The following is a 15,067-nucleotide window of genomic DNA, read 5'->3' as shown; positions in this document are numbered from 1 at the left end:
CTAAACGTCTGAAAAATGAGTAATTTTGGCAATTTTCATTTTAAAAGTTCAAACCATGCCTGGTAACTCAAACAAATTCCCCCTACTGTTGTAAACTAGACATTTAGAAGAATAATGATAGCTTTCAAATATAAGCTCTTAAATAATAATCATATACTAAATGGGACTCATGCTACTATACTATATCTCTTTTTCACAAGTGAATGAGCTCTCCTTCTCTTTTTCTTCTTTAAGCAGTTCACGACAACAAATTAAAGGAAATTTACAGCAGCAGGCGTCACATAAAATAAACTAATAGAGTTTTTCGTTTAATTTTTCTAAACTAGAATTCACCTAAAATAAAATAATTTTTCTATGTTAAGGGCGAAACCAAAAAAAGTAATATATATATATATATATATATATATATATATATATATATATTTATATGAAATATATATGATTGTCCACTTGAACTACATAGAAAAAATATCCAAAAACATGCAACAAAAGTGTCTAACTCAAAATCAGGGAGTATATATATATATATATATATATATATGTACATATGTTATGGTACACTAGAAAATTTTGATCATATAGTTACATTTTTTGCTATGGAAAAAAATAATACCAAATATTAACTACAAATAGTTACAAATTAGAGATAAAATTTTAGTTAATAAGATTTGTAGCTAATTGGTTACTAAACGTAGCTATATAACGATAAATAGTAACAGAGATAAATTATAACAAACTTGCTACATATTTAGGGACACAAAATGGTGTAGCACTGATGCACACGACACAAAACGTCACAAATCGTAGTAAAAATTGATTGTGTTGAAGTTGTAAACCTAAATACAAAATTCTGGAAAAAAATTCTTTTGGCCTCCAGATCTCATCTTCTCCTTATTTCCTCTTCTTTCTTTGTATGCCATTCCTCTCATCTCCTCTTAGATCTCCTCTTTTCTCTTGCATTGCCTCTCTGAGCGAGCAACCAGGGTTTTTTTTCTCAGTTTTCACGAGTTGACAAATCCGATGGCGGATTTAGAAGTACATGAGCAGGAGTGATTATGTTTCTGTTGGGAAACAGTCTCAATAAAAATTTCAAGCTCCTGGCGGTGGCAACGACGGCTCGTTTCCCTCTGCTTAGTCGCATATCTAAAACAGTGGTGGTGGTGGTCGTTCGTTGCCGCTTCCGCTTCCTCCGGGTCAGTTTGCGGTTGGAAATTTGCTATTGTCTACATCGACACCGTCTGTTCCGCTTCCTCCGGTTCAATTCGCGGTCGTGAATGCGTCATTGTCTACATCGATACTGCATATTCTACTTAAGTTGTGTTTGTTTTTTTTTTTGTTTTTTTGTCTTGAAGAATTCATGGATAGTGCCAAGTGGATAGAGGCTTTTTACCTATAAAGAGCTAATGGACAGAACTGAAGAATTAAACAATTCATACTTGGAGAAGGAGGGCTTAAATCATTAGCCATGTTGTTGTTAAGTAGCTTAAGGTGGGTAGCGAACAAGGGGACTGTGAGTTTAATGTAGCTATTGAATTCATTAGCTGTGTTCACCATCACCGTTTGGTTTCTCTGGTTGGCTACTATATTTCAGATTCATATACAAGTTATTTTTTCTTACATGGGTTCTGGTTTCTTACAGGGAAGAGACCAAAAGTTATAATATCAGCCCTAGTAATTGTACTCTCATGTCCCTGGGTTCATTGAGAAAGCAGAGAGGAGCTAAAGTTACTTGGAGCTCATTCTTCTTCTTCATCTTCTTCTATGGAGGAAGAAGAAAGTTGGTTTTAATAGAAACTCGGAAGATAGATACTTGGAGCTAGGACAATTAAAGAACGAAAACAACAGGTTTTGTTGGTTTTAAGCTTTAGTGATTGTGATATTTTTTCTTATATATGATACAAATTTTGGTCTAAAGCTGTGTTTTATGTAACCAGTTTTGCTAAGCATCTAGAATCTGCAGATACGATGATCTCATTAATATGGTGGGTTATTGGATTCTATAGGGTATCTTCTGGTGGCTAGGAGTTAGCACAAGGATCCCCTCAGCTTTATTGGTTTGTTGTTAACTTCTCTCATCTCTCTTAGATTCGCTTGAGTGTTTAAGTGTTCAAGTGTTTTTGTTTGAATGTCGTTGTTTGTTTTTTATAGATTGCATATTCTATGGTTGAATATATCATTTATACATAAATGTTCCTGTGATAGTGGAGCTTAGATGTTTATAAACTAGTTTATGCATATTCTATTGCTTCCCTGTCTCGTTACTGTATTTGTTTATTCTGCTTTTGTTACTTGCTATAGAGCTTATGGGAAATTTGGGATTGATAAAAAGGTTGTTTCCTTGTTACATCTTTGTACTTTCTTAAAGTGGTGTTTGCATTTGTAATATTGTATTACTATATGATTTATACAGTGGGGGAAATCGGTTAATTCATACCCGTACATCTTTGTTATGTTAAATTCATACCTTGACTATATGACTGTGCTAAAACATACCTCCACTCTATATTTATTTAAATTACATATCTAATCTCAAATTTTTGTGCTAAACCATACTTAGGGACTAACACCGTTATTGTACCGTGAAATGTAGATGACGTGGAATCCAAGTGGCAACAACATTGTTCGTCATCTTCTTTATCTCTCGTTTATGTGTGTAATGGTCATGGTTTCCTTTTGTTTGTAATAAGTTTGTAATGACATAGCATTAATATTGAGAAAAAAATCCTTAAACTCAAGTGTATTAGCAGCAAATAACCATACACTGAATGCATTACCAGCAAAAAAAAATGAAAAAAATCATCCCTAAAAGTCTAAAACCTTAAAAACCGACTGCACTACCAGAAAAAGAAAAACCATACCTAAACATTTAAAATCTGAGACTCAATCAAAAGAAACCTCTTAAAATATGAGACAACATGCTTGACGGTGTTTGTCTTTATGATGCTTGACTTGTTTAGGTTGCTTGAGAGGCTTGTGATGGCTGACTTGATTGACTTGTTTGGTTTATTTGGCTTGGACCAGCTTGTGATTGCTTCTTTGGTGGCCTTTTAACCGGAACTCCAATGTTGTTGCACCTCACTATATTGTGGCCTGCTAATCCACAACGCCCACAATGAAGTTTCATTCCTTCTCTTGTCAGTTTTTTCTGAGCAGGTTCTTCTTCTTCATTCCCTTTCTCATTCTTCTTCTTTTTTTTCTTCTGTGGTGACTCATTTTTCCCCTTGATTCTTTTCTGCTTCTTTTTGGGACCTTTATCTGCTTGTCTTGGTGGTGGTTGAAGTCTAGATTCCCCGGACTTTTCCCAAAAACACATTCCATTCACTCCCATTAGTGTCTCATTGTATTGCTTAACCCATCTTGTAGTCAAATACCAATCTGAGACAACAAAATCCTCAGGTTTCAGCTTTTTCTTCAATATTATACGCAGTACATGTCGACAAGGTATCCCAGTCATACTCCACCTCCTACAAGCACAAGTTTTAGCATTCATATCAACCCTAAAACCTTGGCCATGCTCAGTTACTTCATAATGGCCATTACCACAAGGAACCACTTGACAATACAACATGTGTTTTTGTTCTTTTGTAATGGTGGCAGCCACTTTCAAACTAAACTTTCCTTGATGACTCATAGCCTTCTTCTTCCTCATTGCATTACGGATCATACACTGTCGTCTAAGCCTCTCCAACATCTCTACTAGTGGCATCTCGCGTGCTTGGTTGATTTCATTGTTGTAAGACTCAGAAAAATTGTTGGAGACATCTTCACACATTGATGCACAAGTAAAGAAAGCACGGCTACAGTTGCGCGGGTTCTTCATCATCAATGCATCATACACACCTTTTTCAAAATTCTTTAATGCTAAGATGGCTCTCTCATCATCACCACATCCTTTGACATTTTCCCATTCATCACCTTCACCATAAGCTCTATTATCATCACCTTCACCATCAGCTCTATTGTTGTGAATAGCACCTTCTTTCTCCATGTTATTCTAACAGCTTTAGTGATATTTTCAGGCATACACATTCTCTCAACTCCATCAGTTCCATTACACCTCATCTTTAGATCCGATAAACTCTCAAATGGAAGTTTAAACCAAATCCTATGCTCAGACAAAGACAACTTCAACGAATCCACCAAGTTCTCCAACATATACAGTGGCTTTGGTTTACAATGTATTAAGTTACAAAATTTTGGCATCTGTTTATTTTGGACCCAAATATTGGATTTTTTACAATTTTTTGCTACGTAGGTTCATGTGTACGTGATTATTGAAGCAACAATACATCACTTATTTGGCTTCATTTATATGTAAAACTAGGAAGTCATCGACACATCTGGAGGGTAAAATCTTATGATCACTAAACCATCATCACTTTATATGTATATGGTTGTCTTAAAGTTTTTTTTTGGTTTTGATGGGTCTGCTTTTCTCTGAACTTTAAGGATGCAACAAGGGACATCATGGTTCTAATCCTATACTGCGGGTGAGTTTGGTATTTGTTTTGTTTATGGTGGAGAATCTGTCTCCCCATTGTGATCAATCATACACCACAACCAAAGCTCTGCATCGTTATGTTCTTGGTTTTGGTTTCTAGATTAGTTAGTGATTGGAGTAACTTAATTGGGGATTAGGAGCACAATGAGCAGCTGAAAAGACTGGTTTCACTACAAGTAAGAAAGACTTGACTTAGGATTTGAAGAATACAGGGTGAACCACAAGTTGGTTGTTTTCAGGTAAAATATAAACCTTGTTATAAGACTCAACTTGTATATTCTACTATAAACTAGAAACACGTTGTTTAATGTTTTCAAGGCGTTTTCAGATTTGGCTCTTGAAAAAGAAGTTCGGAGAAGTTGGTATTGCAGTGATTCTAAGGTTTGGAAGTCTCAAACGTGTTCGTTGGAAGTGCCCTTGTGGATATGTATGTAAAGTTTGGTAAAACGAGGGAGGCGAAGTTGGTAATCAACCTCAAGAAAAGATGATGAAGTGATCGTTGAGCAATAATCTAAAAGAGAGAGCTGAAGAGATTAGAGAAGAGTAGTTGATGTTTTTGTATACATTAAAAAAGGGAAAATGCCAAAAAAAACCCAAGTTATTTTTATTTGGAAGTTTAATACCCAATGGTTTTGCATTGGAATAAAAATTCCTTTTTTATTTCTTTGATGCTTTTTAAACCTTCATGTTATATTGATTTCACAAATCAAACATCCGACATAACAGACGTTAATTTGATTAACGGAATCTCTAAACCGGGTTAATTAAACCAAACAAATGTGTAATTGGGGTTAAATGAAAGACATTGTTGCCCTTAGTTATTTCCCCCAAATCGACAAACTCAAACCCTAAAAACTAAAATCCCCAATTTCTTTCTCTTTGCCGTTTGTGTTCTTCTTTCAAAATCCAATGGAGTGAGTGATGAGTGAAGGCGTTTGATTTTGCGGATTGGGTTCAATGTATTGGGTGTGAACTGAGATTATCGGAGATGAGGTATGTCGATTTCAGTTAATAGGGTTTGGGGTTCTCGATCCATCCCAATTTTGGAGTCGATTTCAATATTGGGATTTTAGGGTTCATAGATTTTATTAATTTTGGTTGGGTGGGTGAAATCCATTATTATATTGGGAGATTAGGGGTTGATTTGAAGTTGATTTCAGTTTTTAGGGATTTGTTTGTACTAATCGTGAATGTTTTATTGTCGTGTGCAGTGCTTTCGAGTGTTTGAAGTGCAAAATACACTTTAGAGGGGATGTTTCAATGAATGAGCAATCATTCGACAACATAGGTGGAGGTTCGAAAGACGTGTTACTGGATCCTGATTTGATGACATGGTCGATCTTTGGCGAGTTTTGCAAGGAGAATGAAGTGGATGGTGAAGTCGAAGAATTTTGGTATAAGCTTCCACATGAGGATATAAGTTCAGCAAGAGCAATTGGTAACAACATAGATGGTGGTATAAGGGAGTTGTGTCGTGAAGCACTTATTGGTGGTGAAGTCGATATATACATCGACAACGGGGTTACTGTACCAGCACCGTTCCCTCTTTCAAATGAGGATGTTGTAGATGAGGAAGACAGAGTAGAAGCTGATGAGGATGACCATGGTGATCGAGTAGAGGAAGGTAGGCATGATGATGGAGTAGATCCAGTAGAGGAAGGTAGGCATGATGATTCTCGGTTTTCAGCATTTTTGAAGAAATTAACAATGGAATACCACATGGAGATGAAGCAGCAGTTGGGGATGAAGCAGCAGTTGGGAATGAAGCAGCAAGTGTTAATGAAAGTGCAGGTGTAGATGCGGAAGAAGTTGTAGATGAAGATGAATTTGAGAGGCAGTGTTTTGATGTTGAGCGTCCAGATCATCGAATGGACACCGACGATGAATGGGATGCATACGACAAGGAGGAAAGGGTGACAGCAAGAGCTAAATACACGAAGGATAAAGAACCTTATTTGTGGTTATTGCAGAAGTTTCATAGTGGAGAAGAGTTCAAGGATCAACTTTTGCGGTATGTGTTGAAGACTAACTATGATGTGACGCTGTGTAGATGTGGTGCATCAAAGCTGGCCGCTATATGTAGCCATGAGAAGTGCAATTGGAAGATATACTGCTCTTCTCATAAGCTCACAAGTAAATGGATAGTTCAAACCTATGTCAATACTCATAACCATGGTCAGAGTGGGAAAGCTAAAATGTTGAAACAAGGGGTGATTGCGAGAATGTTTAGGGATGAAGCTAGACGACGACCAAGATTGAGGTGGACTGACATCAAATATGAGATAATGATGAGGTACACACTCTCTGTTTCTAAGTGGATTCGTCAAAAGGCAAGGAGAATTGCATTGGATATGGTGATAACAACCCAAAAAGAACAGTTTGCGAAACTTTGGGATTATGAGGCTGAACTGAAGAGGTCAAATTTGAATACACATACAGAGATTGTGACCATCCCTCAAGCGTCTGGTAAGCAACAATTTGACAAGTTTTACATTTGTTTTGATGCTTTAAGAAGAACATGGAAGAGTTGTTGTCGGCCTATCATTGGACTTAATGGGTCATTCTTGAAATGGGAACTGGAGGGTCAGATTTTGGCGACTGTTGGGAGAGATGCGGATAATAGAATCTATCCTATTGCTTGGGCAATAGTTAGAGTGGAGGACAATGATTCATGGGCCTGGTTTGTTGAGAAGCTAAAGAAGGATTTACATTTGGGTTTAGGTAGTGGTTTGACGGTGATATCCGATAAGCAGAAGGGGTTACTTAATGTTGTTGCTTACTTGCTACCTAATGCAGAGCATAGGCATTGTGCTCGACACATATATGCCAATTGGAGGAAGTCACATGGAGACTACTCTCATGAAGGTTATTTCTGGACTATTGCATATAGTCCAGTAGAAGGAGACTATCGGTTTAATATGAGGGCTTTGAAAGCTTATGATGAAGCTGCACATGATGATTTGCTGAAAATAGAACCACATACATGATGCAGAGCCTTCTTGAAAAGGCATTCTAGTTGTGAGGACATTTGCAATAATCTATCTGAGAGCTTCAACCGAACAATCAAAGACGCAAGGAAGAAGCCAGTCATTAATATGCTTGAGGATGTTAGGAGGCAAGCCATGAAGCGTATATCAAAGAGACATGATAAGACTGGAAAATGCAAACTAGGTTCCCACCTGACATAATGGCAATTGTTGAAGCCAATCGCAAACATGCCAAGTTCTGTTCAGTTCTCAAAAGTAGTTATGAGGTGTTAGAAGGAAGTGGTAGCTTTGTGGTCAATCTTCTTCGTAGGAGTTGTGCTTGTAACCAATGGAATCTAACCGGTATACCTTGTCCCCATGCAATGTATGTCATAACTGAGCACAATCATGATCCAGAAGAGTTTTTGTTAATTATCCTTTAAATTTATACTTTGTTCCATTATAAGTGCCTGACCAAGTGTTGTGTATCCTTATCTTTTATAGCTATGTGGATAGAAAGTTTCTGACACCCGTTTGGCAAGCCAACTACAAAGACAACATAGAACCTGTAAATGGAGAAAGATTGTGGATTGGAACAGATAAAGGGGCTATTGAAGTGCCTGACAAAAGAAAAAAACGTGGGCGTCCTAAGAAGTTTGCTAGGATCAAGGAACCAGGTGAATCATCCAATCCGTCCAAGGCTACAAGGGAAGGACAAACCGGTACTTGTACAAATTGCAAGCAACCAGGTCATAATAAAGGCACTTGCAAAAATGTTGTTGTACAACCAGCTCCTACTCGCAAAAGAGGGAGACCGAGAAAGCGACTGGTAAGTTTGATTTATTTGTTTTTCCGACTATTACAGCTTTCTGTTTGTGACATTTTAGCGTTTTCTTAGGATAATGATGATCCATGGAGCATACACAATGCACCAAAAGAGGTGGTAGCAAGCTCAAAGCCAGTCCACTCCAACTGTTTCTCAAACTCAATCCACAGAACAACCACAACATTCAAGTGCTCCTGCAGCTGGTAGAGGACATGCTCGTGGATGTCCTCCGGGAACTAAAAATGGTGAAGGCAAGGGTCGTGTCAAAGCTCGGGGTAAAGGTCGTGGCAAAGGATCAGATGAAGCTCCTAAACCGCCAGTTTTCTTAATGTCTCCATGGACTGACAAAGTCATTGATGTTTGGCAACCCAAGAAAAACTAAGTTGATGTGTTCTATGTTCTTAATGATTAGGATGGTACGATGATGTCTTTAGGATGATATTTTTGTGGGATCCTTGTTTTTTTTTTTTTGGATCCTTGTAATGTTCGCAAACATAACGGCTCTTTGGATCAATGGTACTGATTTTTAGGAAATTTTTCAAGTGCAAATAGCATCAAACAAAGATTAACCATACAACAGAGTAAGCAACAACAACAACAATATCAAACAACAACAACAACTCAAGATACTCTACTACTTTCCCAATCCAAGTATCATCGCAATTACTACAATGAATCCTCCCCAAGACAACACAATGAACTGTCAGAGCAATTTCTCTCTCTCAGTAGCTGCCATAACTTCATTTTCAAGCTAATTCTTCTCTTGCTTGTATTTGTTGACTAAGCCACTATGCATCGTCTTTGTCGCAACACTCACACCATGTTCATTCATGGCCTTTAGAGATTCTTTAAGCACTTTTATTTCATCTTTCTGATGACGAATATCATCTCTAGCTTCTAATAAGCTAATCTTCTGCTAACCATACGACTTTTCTTCATCTGCCCAACCAAAGAACCCATGAACAACACATCTGTAGAATCTTCTTCCTGGATTATCGTTTGTCCATGATTTTACAACGGTTGTCGCTTTTCCACAATTGCAGATAGGACCACCAGACCATCTCCCTGAATTTGCATCAGACCCAGAAGTTTGACTCATCACTCGCTCCATTGGATTTTGAAAGAAGAACACACACGAAAAAGAGAAAGAAATTGGGGATTTTAGTTTTTAGGGTTTGAGTTTGTCGATTTGGGGGAAATAACTAAGGGCAACAGTGTCTTTCATTTAACCCCAATTACACACGTGTTTGGTTTAATTAATATGGTTTAGAGATTCTGTTAATCAAATTAACGTCTGTTATGTCGGATGTTTGATTTGTGAAATCAATATCACGCGATGGTTTAAAAAGCATCAAATAAATAAACGAGAAATTTTTATTCCAATGCAAAACCATTGGGTATTAAACTTCCAAATAAAAATAACTTGAGGTTTTTTTTGGCATTTTTTCCCATTAAAAAATAAAATTTTTATTTAAATTATAAAGATTTTTATTTATATTTTTTTCACTTTTTTTTATAATAATTAGCTACAACACTATACACACTAAATTAGACATATCTTTCCAATTTGTAACAAATTTATGACAACTAACTGTGTAGCTAACTATCACAAATTAACGACGACCATTTTGTGGTTTTTTGAGGATAACTGTTACGTATATTTTAGACGCATTGTGTAACAAATAGCTACAACAAAAAAAATATCAATTAGTAGCAATTTGTGATATTTTAATTAGTATCTAAACTGTAGCACTTTGCCACAATTAACTATGTTGGAGATATTTGGTACGACCAAATAGTTATTACTTTAATTTTTCACAAATCTGTAACAAAATTTTTGTTGCTACGAAAACACGTAATAGTTACAAAATTTTGAGTAACTATACACAACAATTTTACGAGTGATATAGATGTAGAGACAAGAAGCAAAGAGATGATAAGTTGACACCTACTACCATTGGTGGCTTTGCCAACTGAGTAATTTTGAGACTGGTTAGGTGGTCCTGATTGGCCTGGTTGGAGAGAGCTGGAAGTTGAAGGAGCATTAGGAGGAAGAACATCAATAGAAGGGACTTTTTTGTTTTTTTTTGCTCACTAGCCACAGTTGGCTCCATAGCTCCCCTGGACATTAAAGCGAGTGTTCTCCTGATTAGAAGAGAGAGAGATACCAGCGTTTGTTCACCGTTGGCAGCACGGAATTGATTCAGGTATACTGGCCCGATTCAGGATTAACAAAAATTATATTGCTATTATTCGATAACCATTATGTATATTTTTATTCAATAACCGTTGTAGGATCATTTGGTTAAAGCTTATTTCAAATATTTTGTAGACCCTCGTTCGAGTCTAGGGTGTTATCTTTTTAAAACGAAAACACATTATCGTTTTGATACTCATCAAACATGTGTCATCTAAATTAGTGTTTGTTTCATATTTTCGAAATTGTACTTCGTAGATAATTTAGATATATATGAGTTGACAAAAAAAAACACATAAATATTTCGGATCCACCACAATCATTTAAACCGGACAATTCGGTGCGGGCACGCAAACCAATTAATCAAACTTTTGATTTTTTGGTTATCTTCTTCTTCTTCTTCTTCTTCTTCTTCTTCTTTTGCGTGTGCCTTGAGGAACACAAAAACTCATCTCCAATGGCTGCAAAAGCAAAACCCAAAGACAGAGATTTCCTAAACCATCTCGAAACATACTTATCCAAAAGAGATGGCGTAGACAAACTCCTAAAGATCTCACGTTACGCAACCAAAATCGTCCTCGCATCATCTCTAATCCCAGAAACCAAGCCCATAGTCCCTCGTCTCAAAAGCTTCGAATCAAGCGTCGGAGTCAGCCGCAAAGCCTTCCGTCTCGGCAAATTCGTACAAGACATCAACGCTCTAAGATCCTCCCGGTGGGATTCGAATCGCGAGCTCGTATTGATTCTGATCGCGTACGGCGGCGAAGGATTGTACTATTTCGTCGAACAGTTCATATGGTTGGCGAAATCGGATTGATCGACGCGAAACACTCGAAATGGCTTCAGAAGATCAGCGCTTGGGCTGAATTGGTTGGGTATGTTGGTAGCGTTTCGATGAAGGTTAGGGATTTGAGGAAATTGAGAGAGGAAGAGACTTGTGTTGCGTCGACGATCGAGATCTCGGGTTCGAGAGGGATTGCTTGTGATGGTGAAGATGAGAAGATGAAGAAGATCAAAGAGAAGAAGACATTGAAGGTTTTGTCTATTATGCAGGATCTTGCTGATGGGTTGATGACGGTTTCGGATATTGGTGATGGTAAAGGAGTGTTATCAGCTCCGAGTGTGGTTGCTTCAGCAGGTTTGTTTTCAGCTATTGTTAGTACTCATAAGAACTGGGTTTCTTGTTGATGTTGTTCATCATTCGTTTTCGAATAAAGGTTTTGTTTTGATACACTGTTCGTCTCAATTTCAATGGATGATTCAGTTAATAGAAAGCTTTGAGAGAGTGAGAATAGAAAATGGGGTTTGAGGTAAGACACAGCTAATTTAGATATAAACAGAGTTGAGGGCGATACATGATTTTAAATCAGAAAAAAATCCAAATTTGGAAGCAATACAAACAGAGAGTAGTAGAAGAGTGGGCTTATAAAAGCCTGTTAAAAATGAAATAAGAGATGGAAGAGACTGATGATGGAATCTGTTTTGGAACTCCCTTACAAAGATGAACCGTGGGGGGCGTGTTTGCTAAGAGAACGAATGAGGAAACGTGCAATGGTTTTTGTTGGATTTGTCTACCTTTCTTTCAAGGAACTGCTGTTAGATTTTGAGCGTTTGAGTTGCCATGGAGGTAAGCAGCCTCTGAGAGGTGATTGTAGGAACAATGATGATGCGGAAAGCTGTTTTTGTCTCATGGAGATTGAAGACAGACAGCTGAATGAGCTCCTTAGACTTCTCTTTTCGTTTTCTTCCTCTGGGATTTGGCCGTCTGGATCATGGCAAACCGCTGTTATCTTGAGAGACTCGGGAAGTATGCAGCTGCACACAGAACCTGCAGATAGAAAGCAAATTTGTCTTCAGAATAAATCTAACAGAATTATTTTAACAATTTGCAAAATGCAGCAGACCTTGTTGTTACCTATTTGTGCAAGCCGATTCACCCATTTTGGGATCTTTTTGCCTGTAAGCTTGTAGCAAACGTCTTGGCAGAAATGGTTGCAGTTCTTAGCAATCAAGTGATACATATTCCCGTAGTAACTGCAAGCCATGTCCTCCATAAACTCTCTCACTTGTGCTGGGTTTAAATTTGTGGTTCCAATGAATATTGATTTCTTGAATTTGAAGCCAGGGCATTGTCTTGGTTCAACCTCAAAAACACCACTGGTTGCATAATCATGGGCACCAAAAGCATACTCTACTCCATGAACTGCGAGAAAACACCAAATGTTAAGAGTTAGCAGCAAGCAGTAAACTATAAGTACACCAAAAGTGCCAATCTTTCGAATTAGACCATAGCAACAAGAAAACACAAGCCCCTAAAGCTTACCTTCTACACCAGAGTGAAATATACCAAGGCCTGCCCAATAGATATATCCGTTAATAGGAGTCAAGTCATAAACATTGAGATAGACTGGTGCACGTCCTGGACCATGGTTGTTTGACTTCAATTTCGAGAAGAAGCAAAACCGAGCAACTGATTTGCTTTTCAGATGAAGAGGTCCACGAGATTTCCAACGTTTCTTTGACACAAATTTCATCTTTTCTCCAAACTCTGTCCGAAATTCTAGCAGCGAATCTGACCAACCTGCCCATTCAGAAATTCTTGTTCAAATATTGGACTGGCAATGAAGAATCGAGACATATAACAATTAGAACACACATTTTGATCTTCAAATCAATCACACAAATTTCAAATCAAAATCTTACCTCTCTTCTGCGTAGGCCCTTCCTCTCCCTTCAACATTTGGATGCCTCAGTAGAGGTTATCCTGTATGTAAACATCAATCAATAAAAGATTCTGAAATGTGCACAAGCAAAGAGCTCGGTGCCACATTATGTTTTCATAGAACATAAGAGACTGAAATGAAAAAGATTTCCTTTTTTTAATTTTATCTTATGCTAGTTGGCCGAAACACAACAACAGCTCATATAAAAGTCAGCACCAATCTCTCTTGGCCGGCTTCAATCAGTTATACACAAAAGCATAAATATAATAGAGCATGCATCTTAAAATATACAAGATTGGTCTCATTTTTTTCATCTTAATATAAAGAAGGCCAAGTCATCTCAATATCTGTTATGTGATCCTAGAGAAAAAAAGTTGTTTAAATCAATGTTCAAACCAAATCCACTAAAGTTACAGAGATCAAAAGAAAAAGGTTTTAGAGTTATAATATCAAAGTCATGTTCTAAAAGAGTTGCTACCATGTCAGAATGCAATCATGAAGACAATAAGATGTAGTTGAGTTCGTGTATTAAATAAATGAGAAACTAGACAGGAGAAGATGATACAGATAGATTAAGTAAGAGCTTAGGAGACAAGTCAAAGCTTTCAACAACTCATTCCAACTAATTGAGGCTAACAAAAAGGTAAAAATGATTCCAACAAACAGTGTTGAATCAATCAGTAGTTAGCTGATGTAAAGAGTCAAAAGATCTAATTTAAAATCTAAAAGGAAAAAACCCAAATTTTGAACTAAAACACTCATTACCAAAAACGGTAAATCTTGAAAAGTGTAAGGGTGCTTTAAAAGTGAAAAACATTACTGAAAGTGGAAGAAATTGAGAACTTTTGATTGCAACCCATTTTAGCACTGTCAATTTAGAAACACATTTAAGATATCTACAGAGAGACTAAAAAATCCCCTAAGAATGATATGGTCTTGTTTCTAGGGTTTATATGTTCCAGATCTGCCAAAAATAGATTAAGTAAAAGTAATAAAGACTAAGAAATAAACAAACCCTTTGCTCAAAGATCTCATTTTTTGCCAATTTCTCCGACAAAAACTAAACCGACAATTCAGAGCCAAATCTTCATACGAATTGGACAATGTGAGACGACTACGGTATATAAGATTTGACACAGCAAGCAAATTCAGTTCTTTTGTTTTAGAAACTAATAGAGAAGAGTTTGTGGGGGAATGTGTAACTTACGAAATTGGGATAGATTCACCATTACCGCGTAGCATTAACTGTGAACCACCTGAGACTGCAACTTGGAAGTTTTGTTTTTTTTCGTTTCTTTCTCTCTTTGTTTGTAATAAGTTGAAAATCATAAGAAGAAGATGAGAGAGTGTGAGAGAGAGAGAGAGAAAAGGGAAAAGGAACGGATTTGTTCGTTCTTTCTTTCTCTCTCCCCGTTGTATCTTTTTCTTTATTTTTTTTTGGTTGTATGTCTGTTTTGTTTTGTTTGGATTTTTATCCTCACTTACTTTGGTAACAACAGTATCAAAAACGCATTTGGATGATTAACTTAAAATTGCGTTTCACTACAAAACGCTTTAAAAAATCAGTTTTTTTTCGACATCAACTATTTATTATCCAAAGCAATACAACCAGTACATAACATTCATCTCTATAGACTTGGACCAAATGCAATGGATCGATCTCATATCACCCTGAATCACTAGGCGGATCCAACGCTACCTAACCGAGAAACATTGCATTTTTTAACCGAGAAACTGATGAGGCCATCGACCTAAGCTTATCTGAGACCGAAGAGGATGTCAACATACCTACTATGAGGAACACACCACGAACGAGGTCAGGGACGAGGAGCATAAGAGAGGAGTTTAACAAGT

The 15,067-nt window shown here is 37.1% G+C and overlaps 2 protein-coding genes, 1 long non-coding RNA gene and 3 pseudogenes across 6 annotated transcripts; 3 read left to right on the top strand and 3 right to left on the bottom strand.

Moving 5' to 3' along the window:
* The first annotated feature begins 774 nt into the window (after positions 1–774).
* Positions 775–2,735, top strand: LOC104742281 (uncharacterized). Of its 4 annotated transcripts, none has more exons than XR_015579574.1 (4): positions 775–1,314; positions 1,640–1,845; positions 1,935–2,054; positions 2,591–2,735. It is a non-coding gene; the product is annotated as an uncharacterized LOC104742281 (long non-coding RNA). The 4 variants fall into 4 exon arrangements; XR_015579573.1 differs by having other exon boundaries at positions 775–1,488; positions 2,004–2,054; XR_760495.3 differs by having other exon boundaries at positions 775–1,488.
* A 218-nt stretch (positions 2,736–2,953) lies between these two features.
* On the bottom strand, positions 2,954–3,988 carry LOC109128898 (uncharacterized). Its single transcript, XM_087486235.1, has 2 exons — positions 3,250–3,988; positions 2,954–3,090 (listed from the first exon to the last, which is right to left on the bottom strand). The coding sequence occupies exons 1-2, from the start codon at positions 3,986–3,988 to the stop codon at positions 2,954–2,956; spliced, it is 876 nt and encodes a 291-aa protein (XP_087342361.1).
* A 1,501-nt stretch (positions 3,989–5,489) lies between these two features.
* LOC104743919 (uncharacterized) lies at positions 5,490–8,675 on the top strand (annotated as a pseudogene).
* Positions 8,676–8,996: 321 nt separating this feature from the next.
* Positions 8,997–9,404, bottom strand: LOC147928681 (uncharacterized; annotated as a pseudogene).
* Positions 9,405–10,809: 1,405 nt separating this feature from the next.
* LOC104742279 (peroxisomal membrane protein 11A pseudogene) lies at positions 10,810–11,758 on the top strand (annotated as a pseudogene).
* A 36-nt stretch (positions 11,759–11,794) lies between these two features.
* LOC104742278 (deSI-like protein At4g17486) lies at positions 11,795–14,678 on the bottom strand. The gene is made up of 5 exons (XM_010463268.3): positions 14,421–14,678; positions 13,194–13,254; positions 12,814–13,071; positions 12,406–12,693; positions 11,795–12,318 (listed from the first exon to the last, which is right to left on the bottom strand). Exons 2-5 carry the CDS (start codon positions 13,228–13,230, stop codon positions 12,062–12,064), a joined length of 840 nt encoding a protein of 279 aa, XP_010461570.2. The 5' UTR covers positions 13,231–13,254; positions 14,421–14,678; the 3' UTR covers positions 11,795–12,061.
* Between the last annotated feature and the right edge of the window lie 389 nt (positions 14,679–15,067).

This window comes from Camelina sativa, chromosome 14 (genome assembly GCF_030686135.1).
Source record: "Camelina sativa cultivar CO46 ecotype springtype chromosome 14, ASM3068613v1".
In the NCBI taxonomy this organism is placed as follows: Eukaryota; Viridiplantae; Streptophyta; class Magnoliopsida; order Brassicales; family Brassicaceae; genus Camelina; species Camelina sativa.
The sequence above is the reverse complement of the archived record's forward strand: the minus strand, read 5'-3'. Positions and strand labels throughout refer to the sequence as shown.